This window comes from Rhinolophus hipposideros (assembly GCF_964194185.1).
Source record: "Rhinolophus hipposideros genome assembly, chromosome: X".
NCBI lineage: Eukaryota > Metazoa > Chordata > Mammalia > Chiroptera > Rhinolophidae > Rhinolophus > Rhinolophus hipposideros.
The window spans coordinates 118232898-118260249 of record NC_138046.1 but is presented as its reverse complement, the minus strand read 5'-3'; the positions used below and the strand labels follow the sequence as shown (position 1 = coordinate 118260249).

Here is a 27352-nt window from a genome sequence, read left to right as displayed (position 1 = left end):
TTTCAGGTGCACAAGACAAGGTAATACTTAGACGTTCATCATTTATATCCCTCACACTGTGGACCCCCCTCCCCTCACCCCCCCATCCACTATCCCTCCGACCTCGCACCGAGCCATCACATTATACATATAAAATTATAGTTGGCATTCATTATTGTTTAGCTTCTGGTGTACAATGCCATGATCAGGCATCTACAGTATCCCTGAGGTGGTCTCCCAAATGGGACACATGTCCATCAGATACCCTACAAAATCTTTACATTATTCATTACGTTCCCCAAATTAATTTTCAAAAACCCTGAGACCATTTTGTGGTTACTAACTATTTTCTAATCCCCTCACCTTGCCCCTTATCCCCATCCCCCCGCCCATCTAACAACCTTCAGTTTTTCCTCTTTGTCCCCAAAACTGTTTCTGATTAGTTCATTCACTTATTCTTTTCTTTAGATTCCGCATATAAGTGAGATCATATGGTACTTGTCTTTCTCTTTCTGACTTATTTCACTTAACATGATGTTCTCTAGATCCATCCATGTTGTTGCAAATGGTAAGATTTCTTTCTTCTTTATGGCTGCGTAATACTCCATTGTATAAATGTACCACAGTTTCTTAATCCAGTCATCTACCAATGGGCATTTCGGTTGTTTCCATATCTTGGCTATTGTGTAAAGTGCTGCAATAAACATAGGAGTGCATACAGATTTTTGAATTGGAGTTTTGGATTTCTCCGGGTAGATGCCTAGGAGTGGAATTACTGGATCATAGGGTAGTTCCATTTTCAGATTCCTGAGATACCTCCATACTGTTTTCCATAGTGGCTGCACCAATCTGCAATCCCACCAACAGTGCACAAGCGTTCCCTTTTCTCCACATCCGCGCCAGCACTTGTTGTTTGTTGATTTATTGATGATAGCCTTAAAGGCATTTTCAATTTGTTATTTAAATAGTGGCCTGTGAGGTACGCTTAACCTTTGAAAGAGAGGTGCTTCTCAGAGAAATGCCCTAAAATTTCCACATTCCTATAGATTTACACTTTCAGAGATGCTTTCTAATAAAATTTAAACAAGGGTTCCAAACACTTTCATTTTAATGATCCCACCCAGACACTCCGCCATTTAAGGTTCCACAGGATCTTGCTGTTTACAGGGAGTTGTGAATCCAGACAACCTTATGTATCTGTTTGAAGTTGATTTTTATAAGCTGTTTTACTAAGCAGAATCCAGTCAAAGGACTACTTAAGTTTTTTGAAGATTTCGACCCAAAGACTGTTAGATCACCTCTGTCTTCACTTCAGCGGTAAGTCTAAGGCAGGATCTCTCAACCTCAGGATTTTTATCAGGGTCATTCTTTGGGGGCATCCTGTGCAGATCAGGAGGTTTAGCAGCGTCCCTGGGCTCCAACCACCACATGCAAATAGCACCGCTGCCTCACCCTCCCACTCCTCACTACTTGTGACAATCAAAACATGTCCCCTGACAAGCCAAATGCCCCCTGGGAAGTGGTGGGGGGGGAGGCTGGAAAGAGGAAAAAGATCCCCTGTTGAGAACTGCTGCCCTAAGGCATGCTATTTATTTTGTCCATCATCAAAACCTAAGATTCTGCAAAATGCCTCAATTTTTATTTTTACAAAGGATGCATATGATGTAAAATGAAAACAAGTGGAACCAAAAGGTTCTGGCAGGGAAAACGTACTTTAAAATCTAACCAAATTGAGATGATAATGATAAACCAGTCAGTTTCTGTGCAGCAATGTCTGATGTCAGCTGAACCTCAGCTAATTTCAGAGTCATTTCTCTATAAAGGGTACCACTCACTTTTAGGTCCGTCCCCAACGTTTGCTTTTCTCTCTGAAATTCTTCTCTGTAGGAGTGGATGTTTTCTTTTCTGTCTGATAAAGCAGCCTGAATGACACTACTCTTTTCTTCCCTTGCTTCACACCTCTGCATCAAGTTGTTTTCAACCTTAACTAAGGCAGAAGAAACAGAACCCAGGATAACCAATTCTTTCTCCAAAGCTAATGCCAAATGATCAATTAGGAAATCCTCATTTTCTAATTTTAGATTTTTGAAGGAACAATTTGTAGGGAGAACTTTGATGAGATTATGAAGGCACTGAAAGAAAACTGTTTGATTCCTGGAAAAAAAACAACACACACAGTATATTACAAAACAGGGGATAGCACAAAGCAATTGTGTACAACATACTGTAGTAATCAATTACTATTCGTTTATAAACACTCTAGCAATGCATAGAACCAATTATGCATGCATGTGACCACTGATGTAATTCAGACCGCAGCAATCAAAAATACATATCCTACGCCAAGTCACTTACTACTGATGAGGTTGTTTCCTGATTAATGTTTTTTCTCTGAGTAATAAGACTAATATTTATTTTTTAAAATTTCATTGTGGGGAGGGATAAGGGAAAATGTTAAAATAATTAGGCCCTAATCAACCCAAAATATTTTTAAAAAGCCAAATACAAATATAAAATTAAAGCAGCTTCAGTTTTTAAATGAGGCCACCGGTCCATTGTTGCTACAGCAGGCAATGACCCGGACATGCCCCACCACGGCTGGCACAGACCTCTGCCGTGTGGGATCACTGTTGGACAGCACATTCACCACACACATCTACCCTAACTCTACTGGACCAATTCCCATTCAATGTGCATTACCTGGAATAGACTGTTAAAATCCCTTCGAATGGGGTCCTTTGTTTCCAGTTGAAGAGTGTCCCATACAAACTTTCTGGCCCTTTACAAAGGCAAATTTCTGGAAATCCTTTGATTACTTCACATTTCATGTGTTCTAAGAGCCATGCCTTCATTGAAGTCAGGGCATAGCTGGGTGATGTGATTTGAAAACAAGTTTTGTGCAATACTGCGAGAAGTGCAAAGAGATCTTCCATGTGTTCTACAAGAAAAACATGTCATAGGCTCTGTCATTAAACTCTATTATCAAATAAAGAGAGTTCTTAAAAATTTCTGATTCAATTAGGTATATGATTAAAAAGTACCAACAAAAATTACCTATGGGATTCTTTGGAAATATCACTAGGTATTTCCCACTTGAAAAATCTTCTAGACTTAAAGAAATTCTGCCACATGGAATATAACGATGCTGAGAACAGTTATCATTTTCTCTCTTCCTAATTTGTAACAGCACAATGCAACAAAAATGACTGAATGTTAAAAGCGGCCAAAGAGGTGTCACCGCAGTAATTATCTGTACACACTCTTTCTCAGCTGGCTGTTCACAGACAAAGCTCTCCTCTTCCTCTTCCTCATGATCAAGAGTCAACTTGATCCTTTTTGCCTCTGGTCCTGTTTCATATGGCACTGAGCATTGTGCTGGAAAAGAGTTCCTACTCAACTTGATCACCCTATTTTGACACTTAATAAGCTGAAAGCTGGAGCTATGGGGTTGATCCATTGACACCGATAAAGTCACCTGGTTCTGGGACCTGTAAAACATCCAGAGTTTGATTTAGTCTAAAAGTTCATTCTTTAAAATCAAATAGATGCTTAAATGGTATACAAACAGCAACAAAAAATTTTATTCTCTTTTCCTAGTAAACATCATTTCAAACATAAAATGTATCAGAAAATGAAGTGTAAAAGCCAAACACATTTTTAAAGATCCTGTAATAACACTTTTCATAAAATAGGAAAGCAAAAACATTGTATAAATATGCTGGACTAGGAAAGAAATTTTTTACCAGAAAGAAATGGTAAATTAATGCTTGCATTTTATTTTTGAAGTAGGTCCCCCCCTTCTTTTACACAAGGAAAAAAACTACTCGTTTTTAAGAGTCTATTTTCATAATTTAGAATGCAAATCTCTAAATTAAAAATTGCATTTTATACTCTCCTAAATAACTTGAATACAATCTGCTTATTAATACAGAATATTATTTATACCTCAGCAATGATAAAATTTTGGATGGAAGAGTATTAAAGTTAATTTCATCTGTTTCTATCTACATTTTTAATATGGCTATTAAACATTTAAAATTACATACGTGGCTTACATTACATTGCTGTTGGACAGTGCTGTTCTAGAGCATCAAGATAAAGGTATCATGTTAGAATTTACTTACAGCTTCAAAGAAGACGTGGTTTTCACTCCAACAACCAAGCTATCATCTATTATACGATACCATATCTTCTCTACTAGCTGTTCTGAATCTTGAGATTTGTCTAATAACTTTTCATCAGAAGTGTGGACAAGATTTTCTTCTTTACCACAAAGAGTAACAAAACATTCCTTATAGAAAAACATGTTTAAATACTAATTACAAAAAAATTATCAACTGTAGCAAAACTAAAAAAATAAATCAGCTTTTGGCCAGGCCTTAAGGCTTACACATTTTTAAATAAATTATAATTTATAATTCCTTATATTATAGATTATACATAATCCACTAAAATAAACTTATAAAACATATATAATTAACTATTTACTCAGATCAAGAAGCATGACCTGACTGGAAACAAGAAAGATTATTCAACACAGCAGGGGTGTATACCTGCAGTCCATTTTGAAAAATAATCTGACAACATATACTCCAGGCATGCTGAAAACAACCCGATCTTATCCGTGACTTACACTAAACCTGTAACTGTAAAGTTTTGTATGAATAAAACTGACTAAACTATCTGCTGATCATTTAGGACTGCTGATCGATTATTGTTAAAATTTTATTCTTAAGGTCCATGCCATACTCACTAATTTCCACACACATATGGATTTATAATAAAATAGAAATAAGAGTAGGAGGAGGAAGAACAGGAGTAGTAATGATAATAACAACATTTAACACTTATTGAATGCTTACTGTATACCAGGCGCTGTTCTAAATGCCATTCATGTATCAATTTGTTTAAACTTCACAATAACCCTAATACCCTAGGTCTGTAGTATTATTATCTACATTTTCCAGATAAGGAAAACCAGGCACAGGGAAGTTGAGTACCTTGCCCCAGGTCACACAGCTAGCAAGGGACACAGCTGGGATTTGAACAGAAGCAGACTGGTTCCAGAGCCCATATTCTTGTCTTAACCATTACTCTGTACTGCCCCTCTATGTGGTAATTACTGAAAAAAGATATGGCACTTACTCTAGAGTGAACTAAGAATTTGACAATTGTTATAGTAGCTGTGAGATGTGAGGCAGGCTATTCATCCAAAACCTGCAGAAATTTTTACTGCTTGCCAGGACTGCTTTTAAAATTAACCATGCAAAGGGCCAAAATGGTGTCTTGCACACAGTGGTTTCAATGCATTAATTTCTAAACATGTCTTCCCCTTTTCTAATACTGGTAAAATTGTTGGGGTGAGGTAAGGAAGGGAAATGGGGAGACTTTTAACAGTGACTTTCATGAGGTTTCCCAGAAAACTAGAACAGTAGTACAGAAACGTAACATGATGTGTTTCTACGTTTGTTATACTAACAGAATCATGTTTTGGGCCAAAATTTTCATATAGCTAAGACCGAAATACAAACATGAGACATAGACCATTATAAGAATGGTCAATCTAGAAGGAAGTCAGAGCTAAGCACTATAGTGACTTGAGGGAATAAAATGCAGCATCAAGGTTCTCTCCATCCAGCTGATTTATTTGTAATTTTGCTGTGCTGTCTTTCTCTTCGTGGAACTAATGTGCATAAGTACTATGTTTTATAAAGGCAAAGCAACTTTTGCTAACTTTCTACATTACTGTACTGGCATGAAGAACTGTAAGGCACCTAAACAGGTTCTTTTGATGGTCAACCACAAGGAAAATGAGAGTAAATTTATAAAAGTAGATATAAGGACTAAAAAATCAGAGCAATTTAGAGATATTCACTAGAGGAATAAATATCCTTTAAAATGAACTGTACAAGATATTAAAAGAACAACTATTATACTAATGATTAAATTATATCATCATCAATGCAAGGTTAAATAATACTCAGTTTAAAAAGTCAGAAAATATAAGTCACTTAGGAGTAATTTCTATTCAAACTATACAAAAGTTTAGTTAAATATTTGTTAGACAAAAGGACTTATTCCTCAAGGTTCCTGATAACTGAGATTTTAATATCCTACAGAATAAGAATAATTTGCAAATTGGTAAAATATTGGCTTCTTAATCAAATACTTTTCAATGTTATAAAAGCCCACCATTATAATCCCTGCCACTTTGCTAATTGATCTATTGAGCAGCATTTTCTAACATATTCCCATACTCCAATTTAAATAACTCTTCAATAGCTTTCAACTCATAAAATGATAAAATAGTCACATGATCAACTTTACCTCCTCTGCACTTGATATACTATCTTCTTTCCCTTGAACCAGGTTCATTAAAGCTTTGCAAGATTTTAAAATAATTTTTTCCTTAAGCAAGAGATGCTGTTGTGCTTCCTGAATAGAAGCCAATCCAGCCTGTAAAGTAGGAAGAACAATCATTGTCAGAGACAAAATTTCAAATGAAACCTGACATACCATTAATTCAGGAAGGACTTTCTGCTTCATTCATTTTTCTACAGAAAAGCAGAGAAAACTTCTCAGAGCAAAACTATTATATTTATGAAATTTAAGTCTAATTACAAAAGAAAATAACACAGCAAGTAACTGCAACAGATTTTACATATCATATTGAGAGAATGCCAATGCACCTGTTTCACCACTGACGTAAGTAATCAATATGAATATGAATATCCAATCAATATGAATAAAAACCAAAGCTTATCAACACTTCCACCCCCACAAGGAAACTGTTTTTCTTGTTGCTGAAATAATTTCTGCTTTAGAAAGCAAAAGACATCATTATAAATAGAAATGGTCACTTTTAATTTGATACTATTTGAAATACTGTTCCTATAACCTTTATAGCAAAATTTCAAAAATAACATGTAACAGCCTCCAAACTGTCACAAGTTTATTTTTGTGCTAATAAACTCAGTGCTAGGATTGACTCTTAACTACTGGAGGAAAAACAATGGGTCTGAACTGGGCATAGAACAATCCATTCCTTTTATTGTAGCAGATAAATAGATTTTAGCACTAAGGACAAAACACTCATGAAATACATTTTGCCACTGAAAATTTTAAGTCATGTCATTGTGCTCATAGAAACTGTTTCATTTCAGATGGGTATCTGAGACTGTTTAAGTATTAATCCAGGTTTTAATATAAATGTTTTTCTAGATTGAAAAAACCAAAATGCATCCTGTTTTTGAATTCCTTTCTTTTAAATGATATTATAAGGCAGGTACGTTTTTCTTTCTATCAATGAATAGAAGTTGGAGAGTGAAAACTGAATTATATTTTACCCCATTGGACAAAGTATGGTAAGTGTCTAGCTAATATTTTAAAACTTTGTACGTTGACCTAGTTCTGTGGGCTCCACATCATTCACATGCCCTCATCACTCACCTACTGAGTAATTTCTAATTTACGGGAGGCGAGTTGTACCCTCAGAGGGGGAGCAAACCTGAGACTGCTGGAGCGGTAGGGAGTGAAGAGAGGACTATGTGAGCAGATTGACAATGAGGGCCCCCTCAGAAACAATCCATGCTCTCTCTTCCCTACTCCCCTCAACATGCCCCCTACTCCAGGACTAAATGGTGAATTACCAAAACTCTTAAATATTCGTTACGAAGTTTTGTTACAAAACTATGAAAATGGGCACATGGTAAGAAATTTAATTAACAGAAAAGTACATCTCATCTTCCCTTCCTAGACCCTCAATCCCATTTGCACAGCCAACAGATTGCTTATCTTTCCAGAATTTTGCCAAGTGTATGTTAAGGAATACGTTCCTCCTCCTTCCAACAAACATACAAACAAAACTCACCCAAAACCACATACAGGAGTATACTACACTGCATGGCACCAAAACTTGCATTTTTCCTTCTTTATTGTGACCTCTCTCATACATGCAGAAGAGTGCATAAAACGAAGAATGGTTTACAGACTAATAATGAACTCACTACCCATGCAACCACACCCAAGTCAAAAAGTAGCAATCCAGGAGTTAGTTGCCCCTGGGCTTTCCCCAGTCACAAACCTCTTTCTCCACTGGAGTTGCAACACTACCCTGACCTTTAAGATAACTTCCTTGTCTGGCTTCATAATTTACCATCATTATATGAATTTCTAAAGATTGTTTTTAGTTGTGTGTGTGTTTTGCTTCTGAACTTTTTATAAATGGAATCATTCTGTATGTGTCAGGTTTTAGAGTCATCCATTTGTCATGAGTAGCTATAGTTCAGGCCTTTCACTGACCTATAGTATTCCATCATATAAGTAACTATACCACAGTTTACTTCTGCAGTCTGCACTGCATGGACACCTGGGTTACGTCTAGATGTGGAATATCACAAACAATGCTGCTGTGAACATTCCTGGCCATGCGCACAGGTTTCTCCAAGGTCCTCCCCACTTTCCCCTCCAACAGCTGGTTGGAAAACAAATTTTGCAGGAGAAAGAACAGTTAAATGGACTCTAGTCCTTGCTGGGCAACTCACTGACCCTTTCTGCCTCTCCATTTGTTTTCTCATATGTAAAATGGGGGCGAGGGTAGATTTGTTAATCTCTAAAAGTCCTTCCAACACTTGGAAATGTTTTTATCCATATTGAGAGCTAGTGATAACACGTGGATACCTGACACAAAATAGACACTCAACTACCTCTTATTCCACACTTCCGTACGTCCCTGCCTTCCGTCTATCTTCCTTTCGTATTTTACTTCTTTGTCTCTGTGCTGCTTTCTGGACAATTTTTCAAACAGTCTATGAAAGAGGACTTCCAGAACTGCTTCAGAAAGTGGCAAGAACGATGGGATAAGTGTGTTTGAAGTGAGGGAGAATATTTTGAGAGGGATTCATGGCAATGTGTCTTTTACTGTACTCAATTTTTTTTTAAATATAAACATTCACTGTATTTGGTGATCATACCTCACATATTTGTTTCTGCCAGGTACCCAGGGTACTACTGCTTTAGGTTAAATGCAAATGTTCCTGAGGCAAAAGTAGCATCGGTGTTCTACTTAGCTCTCTAGGTTCTACCCTTTAGACTTTGGCCTGATAATTTATGCTTATATCTTCAGCTTTTTGAAGCTTTTAAGGTTTTAAAAACATATTTCTTTTTTTTAATTTTGAAAAATTATTTTTATTCTATTGTTTTTTTTAATTTATTGGGGTGACAATTGTTAGTGAAATTACATAGATTTCAGGTGTACAATTCTGTATTACATCATCTATAAAGCCCATTGTGTGTTCACCACCCAGAGTCAGTTCTCCTTCCAAATAAATTAGGTAACATATTACCAGAAGTGGAATTTCTGAAAGTCATGCTTTCATAAATTAAATTATTTCGGTATTATTTCTAAATAGGTATAAAGATCTACCTTATTCCTTTTGACAGCGACATAGTATTCCATGGTTCAGGTATATCATAATTTATTTACTATACTACTAATGATGGATATTGCAATTTTGACTGATTTTGTTATTTATAAATACTTCATAAATGTTCCTATAAAATCATCATTGCTTACATGTGCAAGTATAACCTCAGAACAGATTTCTAGAAGTGAAACCACAAGAGTAAAAAGATGTACATGTGCAATTCATATTTTAGTAGTTACAGCAAGTTTCCCTCTGAGGAGGGTGGACCACTTTACATTCCCAAAAATATTATTTCAGAATGCATATTTATACTAAGGATATTAATCCTTTGTCAAGTGTTACAATTTCTTTTTACATAATTTGTCTTTTTATTTATTTTACTTTGTTCAGAATATGAACATTTTAAATGTAATCAATCTTTTCCTTTATGGGTCTATGTCCACTATGATATTTTATTTATCTATTGCTCACATTCATGTTCAATACACATTTAGTGAATTCACTTTAATAATTAAACTAGTTGTAAAATAAGTTTAAAAGGCCTGAAAAGTATAAATATTTACTATCTGGCTTTTACAGAAAACGTTTGCCAAGGATAAAGAAAAAAATTAAATGACACCACAAGGAAATAGACAAAGCCAAAAGGAGGGACTATTGGCCTGGCCTCCTCATTGGTGTCATCTGAAAAATAAGGGAGGTGGCTTTATTCTAAATAAAACAATGAGAGATATAATAATCAAGTGGAAGTGTAAACTTTGATGGGACCCTGAGAAAAACAGCTATAAAAAAATTCTGTGTGGCAGTTAAAGACATCTGAACATAGACTGAATAGTAAATAAGATTAAGGGATTCTTATTAATTTTCTAAGTGCAATAATAATATTGTGATTACATAGGATAATGTCTATTTTTAGAAAATTCTTGCTAAAATACATAAGAGTGAGGTATTATAATATCTGCAACTTTCAAATGATGCTGCAGAAATGTGCACATACTGATATACGTACACCAAGCACAAACAGATGAGGCAAACGTGATTTTTTAAAAAGTAACTATAGTTGATTCCATGTGGGGACTAGAGATCATCACTGTACTATTCTGTGAGTTTTTCTGTATATTTGACATGTTTTATGAATGAAAAAGAGCAGGTTACAAAAGAACATGCATCTTATAATCACATTTTCATGTAAATTTGCATATACTCATTTAAAAAAATCTGTAAGAATATACATGCCAAAGTGTTAAAATTGGTTATATCTCAGTAGTGGAATCAAAGGTAATCATTAATTTCTTTTTAAGATTCTCTTGCTTAGTCTAATATTTTATAAGGAATGTGGATTACCTTTGCACATTAGGGAAAAAACCTCTCTTTTAGAGAGCTTTGTATGGAAAACTTGAGGGTAAACTCTTCATGTTTGGAATACGTTATGATTCATCATATTTGCTATTCCTTTAAAAGAGATACTGTGGGATACCGATCTCCCAGACCAGAAAGAACGTGTTTTCAAAAGCTTCCTATATGTTACCTTATGAGGCTTATTAAATTTACATAATCTTACTAGAAAAAAGGATCATTTTTAGATGATACATTTATAAGTAATGTCATAATATTTTTTACAGAGGTAGCAGAAAGGTAATGATCCTTTAAATACCATTTTTCCCAATCACTGAATTGCTTATACTTTAAGAACCTTTCTTTCAATGTCCTATCCTTCATTTAAAATAGCACTAATCCAAAAAAGCAAAAGCAAAAAGCAAACAGACACTAACTTTCATTCTTCTTTCCAGAGCTGGAATCACTAAAACACGATTATCTTCTTTATCTTCAAATACGTCATCTTCATTGCAATCCAATGTTTCACTCTAATAAAAAAAAATAACTAAAATTGAAATTTTGAAACAAATTGAAAATTCCTAAGATTAAGATCTTCAGATATTATGAACTACTGCTTGTTTTAATAAAGCAGTTTCACTTGACTTTATTCCTTAATTAATCCAATATCATGTTTATTGATATGATTTTCAGAAGCAACAATAAGTTAATTTAGCACTTGAGTTACCACCATGTATACTATTTTCAAAGGCATAGTCAATTTGTGTAACATCTGTTGAAAGGCGATTCAGTGTATACAGTCATGTGCCACATGACATTTCGGTCAACCACGGACCACATATACAACAGTGGTCCCATAAGATTATAACAGAGCTGAAAGTTTTCCATCACCTAGTGACGTTGGACCCATCATAACATTGCACCACAAGGCATTACTCATGTGTTGTGGTGATTTGGGTGTAAACAAACCTACTGCACTGCCAGTCGTATGAAAGTATAGCATGTACAATTATGTATAGTGCATTATACTTGTCATCGTGATAAATGACTGTTACTGATTTATGTATTGACTGTAGACTTTTTAATCACTATTTTATAGTCTACTCTTTCCACTTATAAAGTTTGCTGTAAACAGTATGTTGTATTATGGCAGCAGCCTCATAAATCTCATGTTTACCTCATCTCTTGATTGCATTTTCTTTTGTGCACGATTTAACCTCATTTTTTAATTAGTTAATTTATTTTTTTAAATTTTTGTCAGGGAATATTGGGGAACAGTACATTTCTCCAGGGCTCATCAGCTCCAAGTCGTTGTCCCTTCAATCTAGTTGTGGAGGGCGCAGCTCACTGGCCCATGTGGGAATCGAACCTGCAACCCTGTTGTTCAGAGCTTGTGCTCTAACCAACTGAGCCATCCGGCCACCCCCAACCATTTTTCAAAAATAAATTTAGTGTAGCCTAACTGTACAGTGTCTATAAAGTGTATAGCAGTGGACAGTAATGTCCTAGGCCCTCACACTCACTCACACTCTCTCACTCACTGACTCACCCAAAGCAGCTTCCAGTCCTGCAAGCTCCATTCACGGTGAGTGCCCTACTCAGGTGTGCGATTCTGTATCTTTTTTACTGTATTTTTACTGTACCTTTTCTATGTTTACATATGTCTAGACACAGAAACACTTACCACGGTGTTACAGTTGCCTACAGTATTCAGTACAGTACATGCTGTACAGGCTTGTAGCCCAGGAGCAATGGGCTACCCCACGCAGCCCAGGTGTGCGGTAGGCTAGGCCGTCTAGGCGTGTGTAAGCGCTTCTATGATGTTCACGCAGTGATGAAATCGCCTAACGATGCATTTCTCAGAAAGTACCCCCACTGTTAAAAGGCATTCGTTTAAAAGATGCATTTTTAAAAGATTCAATGCATGTATTTTTAAAGTTCAAAGTTTACTTTAAAGTATGAAATCACAAATATTTAAATAGTGGGTCAAAAACTTTAAAGCACTCAAATTTCCTAAAATGGTGCTTAAAGTATTGTATAAAAAGTAAATAGAACTTACTGAATAGTTTATGTTGTCAAGATCTGTTATTCTAAATGAACTCAGGCAATCTGAATTTAAGGAGTCCTTAAAAAGTAGCAGTACTTGTTCAGTTCCAGTTCCAAGAAAGTCATCTATCAGTACTGAGCTAATTTTTTCCCATTTAGCAGCAATCTGAAAAAAAAGAGTTGTAGAGAAGGGAAAAAAATCAGTTGTGAAAACTTGTTGCATGCAGTTGTAATGTGTTATCGTCAACCTTATATACAAGTAATGAAAAATAAACACTAAAATAAACCAAAAACAAGAAAAGAACAAGGCAAACACATGAGAAACAAAAACTCATAGACACAGACAATAGTTTAGTGGTTACCAGAGGGTAAGGGGGGAGGAGGGAGAGAGATGAGGGTAAGGGGATCAAATATATGGTGATGGAAGGAAAACTGACTCTGGGTGGTGAACACACAGTGGGATTTGTAGATGATATAATACAGAATTATACACCTGAACTTATGTAATTTCATTAACAATTGTCACCCCAATAAATTAAAAAATAATAATAATAAATAAATCAACAACAAAAAAGAAAAAGAAACACTAAAAACTAAAATAAATATATTGAGGGATCAGAAAACTTATCATAAGGAGTTATAACTTTATAAATAGCAAGGTACTTAAATTTAATATTTTATCAACATTTGTCCAGGGACTGTAATGTTGCTGGTTTCCATATTAAAATTTTATTATAAATTATAAATTATAATACTTCTCATGACTAAATATTTTGGAAATTCTAGCATTTCTCACAAGTAACTCTAGTGCAGTTTCTGTCTCTAACAGTTAATTTAAAGGTGACCCTCACTCCCATAAGCCCTGGTGTATATGTATTTATGATTGAACAAGAAATTCAGTTATACTAGGTCAATACAAGGTGCCAGTGTACACTTTAAGAGCTCTCAAAGCAGAATAGCCTTTAAGAGTCAAGATGGTCTATGGCCCTACCATCCTGCACGTGCCCGATCTCGTCTGACCTCAGAAGCTAAGCAGGGTCGGGCCTGGTTAGTACTTGGATGGGAGAGTCAAGAAGAACATAATACCCTAAATCCTTGTTGGGGAGAACATAGCCATCATCAGGGCCACAAAAGAGGAGGGATCCTAATATTGGGGCACCTAGAACCATCCTAGCCTAACGGAATGATTTGACCAGTTTATATAAGAATGTGAGACCCCAAGATTAAAATAGAAGGTAACTTTTTAAAGGTCCATAAATCCTCTGAAAAACTAACACCACGGGGATCAGATACACCTTCTCTCTCAGGCAGAAAAGATAAAACTCCCACTGAGACTCCCAGGAGCACAGATACATCGAATAGGTGATTCAGGAGGGTGGCCTGCATTAGAGCAAGAATATAAGACTCTTCAATCTATGTAACCAAATATCAACCTTTCTCCTATAAGGCTAATTTCCAAAGCAGTGATTTCTTTCATTTATGCAGGAAGAAGGTGATTTGTAAAACCATATCCTTCTTCCTCCCAAACCCTCACAGGTATCATGGAGTATAATGAACTATACGAAGAGACAGTAATAAGAATGTGCTCAGTATGCAAACACCATAAAGCTTTGCACTCGTGAATCCACACACACATTCGCAATCTACAGCTCTAGAACCGTGCTGTCCAAAAGAAACACAGGCAAGCCACAAATGCAAGGCATATATATAATTTTAAATTGTCAAGTAGCCTATGAAAGAAAATTCTCTAGCAGCAGTGAAAAAAAGTAAAAGTAACTTTATTATGTTTTATTTAATCCAATATATCCAAAATAATAGCATTTCAATTCAATATAACCAATAAGTGTTTAGATAGTTTAACTTTTTACTGTACCTTTTCTATGGGGTTAGATATGTTTAGACACACAAATAATTACCGTGGTGTTACAATTGCCTACAGTATTCAGTCTTTGAAATCTGTGCATTTGACATTTCCAGAACATTCTACTTCAGACTAGCCACATGTTCAATAACCACATGTGGCTATCAAACAGAACATCTCTAGAACATATTAACCTCTTTCTATCTACAACATACCAATATCAGTTTCAGGTATACTTGACAATGACTTCAATTTTGAAGTAATACAGATTCTTGCCAAATATATCCAAAGAATGATATATTGGATTCTTGCCAAAACTTGCAGAGACAATTTCCACTCGAGAGAAAGCCTCAGAAGATAAAATCTACTCATGTATTTCTCTAGACTCAGCTCTGTTTCAAGTCCCGTCACTGGATAAAACATTATACCTGGGAAGGTTGATTGAGAACACACTAACCTTGATTTTCATTACTTATTTTAATTTATGCTTATTTGTATTTAACCTATCTTTGTAAGCTGCCTTAATTCCTTTACGGAATGAGGTAGGTAAAGGATAGATGGATAAATCCATAGCCAAACCAAAGGAAGACTCTTCTGTTGTTTTCTCCCATTTGCTACCATAGACACTATTTTATTTCTCAATAATGTATTTATTTTATTATTCAAAACCTCTTACATAATACCACAAACAGTAAATTCCTCTCAGAACTCAAGTGTTAGAATATATTTTTTTTCCTTAATAGTGTATGTTCCATTCAATCGTAAAACCTGCTGTATTTACTTCTTTTGTCTTAACTGCTAAACTAAGTATATTTGCTCAAATGCAAATAATTCCCTTACCTCTCCTCCCCCTTTACTTGTAGATTGTTCACTTTTATTCCCATTTTAAAAGTAATGAAATATTTTACTCTAAGCCATGTCCAATTTTTTTTTTAACTAGGTTAGTATAAATGTAACACCAACACTGAGGCAGGAGCTGCACAACTCCCGGAGTGGCAAGGTTACTCAGGCATTTTAGAAGCACTTTACTTGGCAGACATCAGGGCGTAACTCCAGAGCTCTCAATACAGGGCATTTGAGAACAGTTCAGAAGTACAGAATCCCTGAAGAGGTCGTTTAAGGGGTATAGCAGTAGAGACTCAGGTAACTTATGGAAAGGACTGTGGTCCATTGTAGAGAAAGAACCACAGAACACAACTTCAAGGTGGGGCGGCCAACAGTTACAGATCCACTTACAGGGAGTGACACAGTCTACAGCTTGGGATAACGTGTCAAGTGGCAGAATTCTGCAGTATCCAAACAGGGGCCGGCTTCAAGGGAGTGAGGACTATGTTCCACTGAATCAATGAGGCAGAAGGGAATTGTTTTTCTTTATCCAGGTGAGTACGAGACTTTTGTTCGGTCCCTGTCACTGATGGCAGCCCTGGCCCTTGCCTAATAATAGTTACCTTTCACCAAGCATCTTCTATGTGCCAACCACTGTGCTAGACACTTCCCCATGTCATTTTATTTCATTCTTCCCTCTCAGAGGCAGGATGATTTCAATTTCATAAAGACGGAAAACGAGTTCACGAAAATGAAATGCTTTCCTTAAGGTAACACCATTAAGTGGCTCAACTGGGATTCAAACTCAGGTTGTGTTGTTTCCACTACACTGATCCCAATAAAGATTATAGGTTATACCAGATGTTTCCCTCCACCATTTCTTGAAAGGAAAATAAGTTTAAAAAGACAGAAACTGTTACCTTCCAAATAACCTTCAAATAAAAGTAGAATGTGCTTTTAAAAGACAGCTTTTAAAATAAAATAGGATAGCTTTCAAATTATTATTTTTTCTTTCTTTTTTAAGGAGGGCACAGCTCACAGTGGCCCATGCAGGGATCGAACTGGCAAGCTTGGTGTTATTAGCACCGCGTTCTAACCACCTGAGCTAACGGGCCACCCCCCTCAAATTATTTTCCTCTATGTGTTACAGAGGTTGAATACCGTTATATAATCCCTATTAACATAAAGGTAATTTACAAGGCAAAGCCTGATAAAACACAATTTCAACCTGACATTTCCACACACACATACACAAAGTAACAATAAAAAATGCCTCTCAAACCTTCTAAAATATTTATCAATGTTCCATATCATGGTGATAATACAGTGATAGAAATTTTAATTGAGCTTCTCATTAAACAGATAGGGCACACAAAATAAGGCAGTATCTGCTTTTTACCAAAGTAGCGCAAGAACTTAAAAAACTGTATAATGAACTAAAGAAATACTTTTGGAAGACACATTTCTGACAGATAATGATTATTTATCTTGAATTACAAACACCGATATCACATAACTGAATGAGTTGATATATATCTTAAGCCAGGAGGATGCAGTGTTACCAAAAAGCGGGGTCAGAAATATTATTGGTGGAGACACCCAGTTACAAACCTCCAATTTCCTATTTACATTCCGCACCTTTTACCTGTTACTGAATACTCAATACCAGTGAGTATTCTAAAGTAATTTTCAAACCTTACATTAAAAAATATGACTACTGTATATGTGGATAAAATGTGAATGTTTGCTAAGGACAACTCTGAGTTTCAAAATATAACATACCAAAATTCTACAAGCAACAGGTTTTAGAAACATTAACACTTATCACTTGTCTCTGCAGAACAATTATTTGACTCTTAAGGGACAATGATATATTTCAAGAAATTCCTCTAGATTTCATTTTAAGTTTAAATAGATAATTACCAACTTTAAAAAGTTGAACTGATTTGAGTTTTCTAAGAAGGTTTATGAAGTCGTCACTAATAATCTTATTATTCTAAATAAAAATATGCATCTAATTATCACATTAATAAAAATTGAGTTATATTACAAGACAAATATATAATAATTGTAGTTATGTATTTACATATTCCCAACCAACTCGAAGGTTTTATGACTCAAAATGGCAGGGCAAAATCCTTATCAGGTAGTATTCAGATAACTTTAAGAAAAAATAATAATATATACGACTTTCTTATAAGTGCAGCACTAAAAATTAATTTGGATATAGTAATGAACTCTAATGAATTCCAAATGAACTCTATAAAGTATAGGAATGTTTAATAGGTTGAAGACTACACCAACTGAATGATTATAACTACTATACCTGAAAGTTCTTTCCCCAAACAGCACAAACATCACTGGACCTAAAGGACACAAGGAAAAGGAGGTCTCCGCCTGAATCCATAAGTTGAATTGCACAAGGATCTCCAAATGGAAGCTGGCACACACTTTTAGGAGTCCCATTTTGGAATGAAATCAGCTGATCCTTTCGAGTAAGGGCAATCAGAGACATTCTTAGCTGGTTGTTGACAATCTCAGTTGCACAGACATGCACACACGTTATCACACTGGTGTAAGCCGGAGGGATAATGTACGTGTCACTTATAACTTCTTCACTTTCAAGGGCGTATACACAAAACTTGGTATTACAAAATGCATAATCTGATTTTGAAGGCTTTGGGGTGCATTCTTCCTCCAACGAATGGCATTTCTTTTGTCCTAATAAAACCATACCTAGATTTTCAATCTCTCCTGCCCACTCAATACAGGAAAAGTTAACAGACACAGTAATAATTCTGCCAGTTTGGGGAGAGATATAGAAGAACGTTTCAACATGTTTCCATAAAATTAAAGGGCCGTTAAAGACCCTTATGCCGTCCTTCAACTCATGGCCTAGTTTGAAACTCAAACGCTTTTCAAACTTATTGGAACTATGAAGAAATAGTAGAAAATATTTGAAAACATTATTCTTTTCATTGCATTGTATCAGGATATAAGGGAGGTTCATTCCAGTTCTGAAATCTGACACACAATTGCAACACATAATTTTTAAATAAGAATTTTCTTCCTTTATGCTGAAGAATCCAGTGGACTTCTGAACAAATGCTCCTGTTCCTCTGTCAAACACCATTCTTCTGACATGCAATATGGGCATTTCTGCAGGCCCTTTATCTGCAAAATTTCCTTTAGACAATTTAAAAATAAGCACTTCCCCATTATAACACAAGAGCCTTTCTTCTTCATTAGATGGACATTGTTCGTCATTCCACAGTATCAAGTCTTTGTATTGGTCCAATTTTTGAATGCAAATTGATTCCATTTGATACTTTTAAACCTAAAAATGAAACGAGAAAGACTGCCATCAATTAGGCAGAGCTAAAAGAAAACACGTTTTTGTTAGACAACTATTATATAGGTAACTATAAATTTTATTAAGGTAACATTTTTAAGTTTTTTATGTTATCTTAATGACACACTTATCAAAGAATACATCCCAAGTATTATTTCTGTACAGCCCTTAAAAAACACAGTTTACAAAGAATACAAATAACCACATCAAAACCGATAACTGAATGTGTTGGCAGTAACTATGGAAAGCTGTAGGTGCTCTAGTAAAGTGACTGTAAACATTCTGTCTGGCTCAGAGAATTTCTTGAGGGTTCCACTTCTGTCTCTCAAACTTACTGACCTAATCTGGTTTCCCTACTTTTATTACAATGACAACTCAGTCAGTGATTTAAATTAAACTGCTCCCATAGCCCAGGCATTTGGGTCCCTGCTTCCCTGAGAAAGGAGCTCATACAGACTCTATGACCAAAATGAAAGCCCAGAAAGAAAAACAGGAGATGCTATAATATGGCTTGAAAAAAATCTCTGTAGGAGTAAGAGAAATAAATCTTAAATCTTACTTTGCAAAAACAATGTAGTTTTATGACCTAAGTAAGTCACTATTCTTATTCAAAGTAGAAAAATAGAGTATTAGTAATATTATAATGAACACAAGAATTAAATAATAGCTATCAATTATTCATACTTATTATGTGCCAAGTACAATACATGAATTGTTTCCTTTAAACTTATTACTATTCAAGTATTCTTATTATCCCATCTTTTAAATGAGAAACCTTATTTTAAACGTCAGAAAAATTTCCAAGGTTACAACACTACTAATCGGCAATGGCACTAAATTTGGAGGAGCAGCTGGCCCTCTGACTGCTGACCCCACATGTGTAACCACCACACTCTACTGACATGCATTCCCTTACTGTGCCACTGGTTATAAGAAAGGCAACTTGAATTAGTAAAGAACAAAGAACAAAGGAACACCCCACACAAACAATTAACATACATATAAGAAAAAGATGTGGATCTCTCTTTATTCAGTGGCTACATTTGTTGAGTCACTCCCTTTAACAGTTACTGAATGCTTAGCCAGACACAGGAATGCTGGTCTGCCTTTTCTTGTTACTTTGTGCTCCACATCCACATCTATATAATGGGGTATAGTAACAGTATCTACTTCACAAGGTATTGTAATTAACTAACATAACCCACTTGAAATAGGATCTGGCACACAGAAAGTCCTCAGTAAAGGTTATTTGGTTACTAGGTTACCATTATTATTATCGTCATCATCATCATGGCTGGCTCTGGTTAATATACTACCTAACCTTATAAACATCAGAAGAACAGTTGCATACTTAACGGTTTGTGAATGCTGAAAGGTCCCTCTCCACTATAAATAATTCTAATTCATATTCTCTTTTATCCTGTGGATCATTTACACCAGGAAATCCAACTATTTCAGAAATAAATGAAAACTATCTCATTTACAAGTAAATAATATTGTTCTCCTCTGTTGAATAAGAAGCAAACTCCAAAGGCTTAGGTTTTGTTCTTTTATTATAAAAATCTACCAATAGTCCAATTAGAAAAAAAGCATCACTGAACCGTTATCTACAAGTTTAACTTAATGTAGCCTGCATTTTAGAGAAATGACTTCGATTTGGAGGCAATTCTATTTAGGAGCAGACTAGTCAGCATCTACTTTCAAATTGCAGATGCGACACCTTATTATCTAATTTCCAAATACATCACTTATGGTTTTAAAATATGTTCACAAATTCTTTGAAACTCCTTCCATCAAGAAGTGACATTTAATTCTCTCCTTGAGTGAGGTCTGGTCATTATGACTTGTCTAGCCAATAGACTGTGGTAGCAGTGACAGTGTATGACTTCCATGACTGGATCATCAAGTATATGACTTCATTATTGACCTCTACCTTTGATCACTTACACTGGGGAAAGCCACCTGCCATGTCAAGACACTCAGGCAGCACCTGGAGAAGTGCACACAGCAGGTAATTATGGCTTCCTGCCAAAAGACAGCAAGGGACTGAGGTCTTTTGCCAACAGCCATGTGGGTGAGCCTTCCTGGGGACAGATCCTATACTCCTACTCAAGCCTTTAGATAACTCAGTCTCTTGGAGAGATCTTGATCCAGAACCACCCAGCTAAGCTGCTCCCAAATTCCTGATCCTCAGAAATTTTGAGATCATAAATGTTTGTTGCTTTAAGCTAAATTTGGCAGTAATTCATTATGCAGGAACAGATAAGTACATTCCTCTATGGCATTTGTTTTTTTGTGTGTTTTTTTACATTAAATTGATGATACCGTTTTTGAGAATTTGATGAAACCTATGACCTGAAGTAATGGGAGATATTGTATCATAATATGAACTAGCAGAAGTCACTGGCTTACTGGTTTGTTGTTAGACAATTAATATCAAAGATCTGAGACACACAAAGTAGTTTCAGCTTCCACAGTAAAGAAGATAGGCAAATCAAAGGTGTGGCTTCTATTTATGAACCTATCTTTTACTTTAAAGGAAATGAACATGTTATATTACATCAAAATATATGAATAATAATTTCTGTATTTCAAATTTCCCACAGCCATGTCAGGTCTTTCAGAAGATTCATTTAAAAAAAGGAAAAGCATAAAATGACATATTCTGAGACAAAAATCTGAGAACACATTGTTTGTTACTACCTACTCAAAAAGTTTTTCAGATTTCTTAATCATACTAAAAAACAACCAAAAATAACTTCTGTATCAAAAAGGATTTTGTTATTTTAATATTAAATGTCACAACTAAAGTTTAATCAACACAATGCTCACCAATATCTAAATGTGATAGAAGTAAGGAGAATCTGATTGCTAAAAGGTCAGTAGAATCTCCCCTTTACTAAACTTTAGAGTATATATTGTTGCACCCTGACAGTTACGACTTAGAAAAATCAGGCCCCTTACATTCTGTTCTTTTAATGTAATCACCAAGTTCCTCAATTTAGAAATCTCTATCTTCCAATTTTCTGTTCCAATTACCAAAGTTCAAGCTTTCATCTCTCACTTAGGCTGAGGTAAAAAGCTCCTTAATTGGTTTTCCTTACTCTAGTCTCTCTCCCCTGCAATATATCAGTTTATCTAGACTACCTCAGTTTTTGTTCTAAAACACAAACTCGATCCGGTAACTGCCTCCTAATTCAAAAACATTGCGTGCACACACTACCCCTTTCTCAACAGATATGATCCATGAATTACTACCTGAAAAGATAGATGCTAAACATTGTATATTGAACATATGAATGATATACAAATAAAATATTGCAAACCACTGCTATAAAGTTTAGCATGGTATTCAAAGCCCTGCTAAAATTCTAATCCAACATGCTTTTAGCATGAGCTCCAAGCAAACACCAAACTTATGCTCATGAACTTAGACTTAAATAGATTTAAAAACATAAATGACCATTAAATGAAAGATGATTGTTTTTTCTTTTTAAATACTATTGCCAAGACATCTGTATTTTCAATATGCTATTTAAATGGGCTACCTTTAAAGTTAAAAATTAGAAGCTACTATTAATGTATTTATGAAGATAATTTTTTCCTCAAATTTTCTGTAAGCTCAAGGCTTATTAATTTCACATTTTTATCTGTTTTATTTTATAGTAATACAACATCTGTTTTAAGAGTAAAGATCTTAGCATATGTTCATAAAACAAACATTTAAACCTATGGAATAAGTGGTAATTTTACTTTTTAGATAGAAGTAACCTGGAAACAAGTGAAACTAAGGTTCAATTGAAAGGTTCTTAAAGCAATATAAACAAGCCCTGATTAATCAAACCCTGATCATCAGGGCATCAGGCATACTATTCCAACCTACTAGTCATTTGACTGTTTATTTAGTACCCTTACAACAGTGGCTGCAGAAAAAACAGGTAACTCAAACCAGTTAAATTTTACCTCCTGTTGTAGTTATGGGGGCGGGGGTGGAGGGGAGATTTGGAAGCAGAGTATTTATAAAATGCTGTGTAATTAATTTGAACTTTTCTATGTTCTGTATTACTATTTATACATAAAATGAAAACAGATGTGTGAGTACACTAGAAAAATAATAATATATGATAACATAGTAGGTTGGCAAATTATCATCCTCATCTGATGTTCTCCACTGGCCTCCCAATCAAATAAACAATGTTCCCTTTAAACATTACTAAATTCATTTGGGCACTGTGAATTTCAGAACTCTTTAAATTACTACAGGTCTGGTTCAGGAAGATCCGAAAAGAGCACTATATTATCTGCAGATGAAATCTAAAATAGTCTCTAACAAACTGTATCAATTGCGACCAATACAAAGTATCTTTGGAAAAAAAATAAAACACCTAGCTAAAAGTCTCATCTAATAATATTAAACATAATCCTATGAGCATAATACTGATAGATGTGTTTTTTTCAACATATAGGGCATAGTTACCTAAGTAAATTAACTTGGCTACAGAGCAGGTCCACTGTTAAAACTTTTTTCTACCTATATAACTAGAAGTTATTTGCTGGGGCCTACCCAGAATCCATCTCCCTTATCCCTTTCCCAATAATACCTAGTGCACCTGAAATGCAGGGGAATGTGGGGGAGTGGTGATCCACTAAGAGAGTTAGGAAAGATTAAGTTAAAGGTTTTCTGTGTCATACTAAGGACTTCTAAACTTAGGTAGCAATGATAAACCACTGAAAGATTTCAAAAAAAAGAAATCATGGGATAATACTTCCGAATTATAGAGATCCTGGTGACAGTGTTGAAGATGGGAGTAAGGTAAGACTAGAGGCAGAGCCATCAATTAGGAGATAATTATAAGCACTTAATTAAAGGGAGAGGTGACTTTGGAAGGCAATTTGGCAGTAAATGAAAATGCATATATCCAGTAGTTTCATTTCTAAATACGAACTGAGAGAAATAATTCTACATAATAATGCATAAAGACATTGTTCTAGAATGTGCACTGTGCTGTTATGTGTACTACAAAAAAAATTGTGAAAACTTCAATGAACACCAATAGAGGAATGAATAAATACAGATGGAATATCATACCATAGTTAAAATGAATTAGATCTATGCATATCATCATGGCTAGATTGCAAAAATAAAATGAGAAAAATTAAGTTGCAGAAAAATGTATGCTGCAGTACATTATTTATCTAAATCAAAACACATAAAACAGCATTATGTATTTTCTGTTTACCTACAATGGCTATATTCCGAGTGCTTTCTCTGTACCAGGTACTGTTGGAATTTGTACTCACTCATTTATTCCTTACGACATCCTTGTGCCATAGGCACTATTATCCCACTTTATAGATGTAGAAACTGAGGCATGGAGTTCAGGGATCTTCTCAAAGGCGTACAGCTAGGAAGTGATAGAGCCAGGATTCAAACCCAGGATTCAAACCCAGGCAGTCTTGTCCGAAATAAAAAAAAGCAAAGCTGTAAAGATTCATGCCACATTCCGAACAGCTACTATTTATTCTGGAGAAGGGGATGGACATCAGGGTAGGGAAGTGGAACCAGAGGAAAACTTTAGCTATACAGGCATACCTCGGAGACATTGCACATTTGGTTGCAGACCACAGTAACATAGTATCGCAATTAAGTGAGTCATAATCTTTTTGCTGGTGGGGAGTCTTGCATTCAATCTGTAAAAAATGCAACACCAATGAAGCACAATAAAGCAAAGTGCAATAAAACAAGGTATGCCTTACCTGAAATGTTATTAAGAATGTATCCAAATAATTTTTAAACAGTATTCATTTTTTTTCTCTATAAAAATGTAAACAAAAATAGTCTGGGGTGAAAGATGCTAAAGTGTCAATCGTGGTTGACTATGGATGGTGGAAACATGGGGGCTGTTCTTACAATGTCTTTGTAGCTTTATCTTTCAATTTTTAAAAAAGGCAGTTATATTGAATGCGAGATGATTGCTTTCAATTTTTTAACCAACAACTTTAAATATTGCTCCAGCAAGTTATGAATCAATCTTTCTCAATTTTGGCACTTACTGACATTTTGTCCTGAATAACTTGTGGGGGCTCTCCCGTGTACTGTAAGATTTAGTAGTATGCTTGGCTTCTACCCACCAGATGCCAGTAACAGGACGCCCCCCCAGTTGTGACAACAAAAATGTCTCCAGACATTGCCAAATGTCCCCTGGAAGGCAAAATTGCCCCTTGCTTTGAGAACAATTACCTTAATAAATAATGGAAGACGCTTTGCATCTCAATTTTACACAACTGTTTCAGTTTAAAGACTTCAAAGATATATTCCCTGTTAAGTATCTCATAGTCCCAGTGTTCCCAGGGGTGAAGAAAGTTTCAAGAGAAATATTCCTGAATATAGCAAGCACTTAAATCTAATTATCATTCCACAGAATGACAGACATCCATAGGATGATGGATACAGGTCACAAGACGCCGGCTTCCTTCCCGCTCTCCCGCAATGACAGGACAGGGGAGGAAACCCCAGCCCCACTGACTCCTCCGCCAAGGTCGGGTTAGAGAACATACGCCGGCCCTACCTCAGCGCGCGGGGCCATGAGTCCCGTTGTCGCCACTTTTCAGAGGCCCCACGCGGGAGCAGGGTCCGGATGCTCCGAACCTCCCGCCGGCGCGCAGCATCCTGGGAAGGCCGGTCCAGAGGCTACGTTGAGCTCAGAGGAGGCGGAGCCCGCGAAGCCAGCCAGGAAAAGGTTGCCAAGGGAGGCTGAGGAGGCGGGGCCTCCGAGAACGTTGTAAAAGCGAATGGCAGGTGGAGCTGGCTGGGGTGGGGTTCGCGGGGGAAGCGCTCGCGATCCCGCGGCTGGCGGGGGTGGGGTCCGCAGTGCAGGGAACAGCAAGGGGTGCGGACAAGAAGCGAATGGGAAGCCAGGCTGAGAGCCTAGTCCCGCCTCGAGACTCAGGCGGCCGTATTGGATTGGGCAGCTCTGCGACGCCTCCGCCCGCCTTCCGGTGTCACGCGACCGCCTCCACCTCCCGCCCTTCGCTCTTTACCTCTGGGCTGGCCTGGTGGGTGATGTGATATTGGGACGGCAGCTGTGGAAGTGGCGATAGCGACTGCAGTCACGTCCGCGCCCGCGACCATGGCCGAGGTGAGGAGCCGATCGCACCGCACCGTTGCCGGCTCCCACCTCAGAGCCCTATCCTCCTCTGAGGCCGGTGGCCGCGCTCCCAGGTGCAGGTGGGCTGGGCCGAGGGGAAGCGGGACGGTGCGCTTGGTGTCTAAGCGTGTCTTGTCTTCCTTCCAGTGTCAAGCCCAGAATAAAGCCAAGCTCATCTCTGAGACCCGACGGAGGTTCGAAGTTGAGTATTTGACAGGTGGGTGTCACGTCCTCGGTGTGCAATGAGCGTCCCCAACTTTGCTGGAGTGTTTGCTAGTGTTTCTGTGGGAAGCGTTAGGGACCATTTCGACCCTCACAGGGGCGGTGTCCTGCATGATTCCAAGATTTTCCTTTCCGTAACGTGCCATGCACGCTGCTCCAATCGGGCAGGTGATGCGTCCATTGCTTGCTAAAGGGCTAATGTAAGTTGGAAATCGGTGAGTTTCTACGTAGCATCTCGAGTTTATGGAACTTGCAGGACACTTGCTAAGCGCACAGTACTGGTGGCACTGTCCAATTCACTGTTCCTCAGCTGACCTGTCACCAGCAGCAATCACGAAAATGAACCTGGACACTGCCATAACAGTATTCACTCATGTGTACTTAATTGGGGCTCCAGATTCCTTGGATATTTTGCCTAATTCTACATCAGACAACCCAGCATGCTACCCACGGAGTAGGCCCTCCAGCAAACTACCTGTGAGTCCAGAACTGACGTATTTCTTGAACATTGTGTGTCCAGATGTCACAGATACTTGAGTTGTCCAGTATTTAACTGTTGATTTAATCCATGTACAGTAATTTTTTTAAAACATGCAGGATAATTTGATATAAATATGGTATAACTATTCTAATCCTGACCCTGCCACTTATTAGCTTACTTTTCTTTTCTGAGCCTCTGTTTTTACATAGCTATAAAATGTGAATAATTAGGAGGCTTAATTAATAATTAGGAGGACATTGAACTGTCCAGCATGGGGTTACATAGTAACCAAAATGACTCTTTTGCCTCATAGTCATTTGGTTACTGTGAAAGGAGTTAGGGTTGACTTTAGTGCTAAGCAGAGAGATTCCCTGCAATTTTAGGTTGCCCTTAGATTATATGTCAGTTGATGACCTAGAACAAATAAGGAAATCTGTTCCAAATAGCACGGTCAGTAACCTTTTCATCCCTCCCTGTCAATTTTCTTCACATCCCAAACTTTGCGTCAGAGAGTTGCAAAAGCACTTGATTCACTTTTAGCTCCGAGATCTCACTTGTAATAATACAACTGGTTCCAGTAAAGAAATAATTTCAAAATTGCTTTCTATAGAAACCTGACTTTAATAGCTACACAGTTTATAATATTTTAGGACCCCAGAACTTGATATAATGAGCTAGTGT

At 36.6% G+C, this 27352-nt stretch overlaps 2 protein-coding genes across 4 annotated transcripts in view; one reads left to right on the top strand and one right to left on the bottom strand.

Moving 5' to 3' along the window:
* Window positions 1-416: 416 nt before the first annotated feature.
* Window positions 417-24511, bottom strand: FANCB (FA complementation group B). 2 transcript variants are annotated; one of them, XM_081042672.1, is made up of 9 exons: window positions 24414-24511; window positions 17795-18805; window positions 12796-12948; window positions 11174-11266; window positions 6307-6435; window positions 4104-4270; window positions 3034-3467; window positions 2680-2917; window positions 417-2133 (listed from the first exon to the last, which is right to left on the bottom strand). In XM_081042672.1, exons 2-9 carry the CDS (start codon window positions 18788-18790, stop codon window positions 1701-1703), a joined length of 2643 nt encoding a protein of 880 aa, XP_080898798.1. In that variant the 5' UTR covers window positions 18791-18805; window positions 24414-24511; the 3' UTR covers window positions 417-1700. The 2 variants fall into 2 exon arrangements, with proteins under 2 accessions (XP_080898798.1, XP_080898797.1); XM_081042671.1 differs by lacking the exon at window positions 24414-24511 and adding an exon at window positions 24122-24276.
* A 1120-nt stretch (window positions 24512-25631) lies between these two features.
* Window positions 25632-27352, top strand: part of MOSPD2 (motile sperm domain containing 2) — a 38956-nt gene continuing 37235 nt past the window's right edge. Inside the window, exons 1-2 of one of the 2 annotated variants that reach the window (XM_081042961.1) lie at window positions 25632-25959; window positions 26116-26185. In XM_081042961.1, coding sequence (XP_080899087.1) covers window positions 25951-25959; window positions 26116-26185 — 79 coding nt within the window. In that variant the 5' untranslated portion in view covers window positions 25632-25950. The remainder of the gene's footprint in view (window positions 25960-26115; window positions 26186-27352) is intronic. The other variant, XM_081042960.1, reaches the window with a different exon arrangement.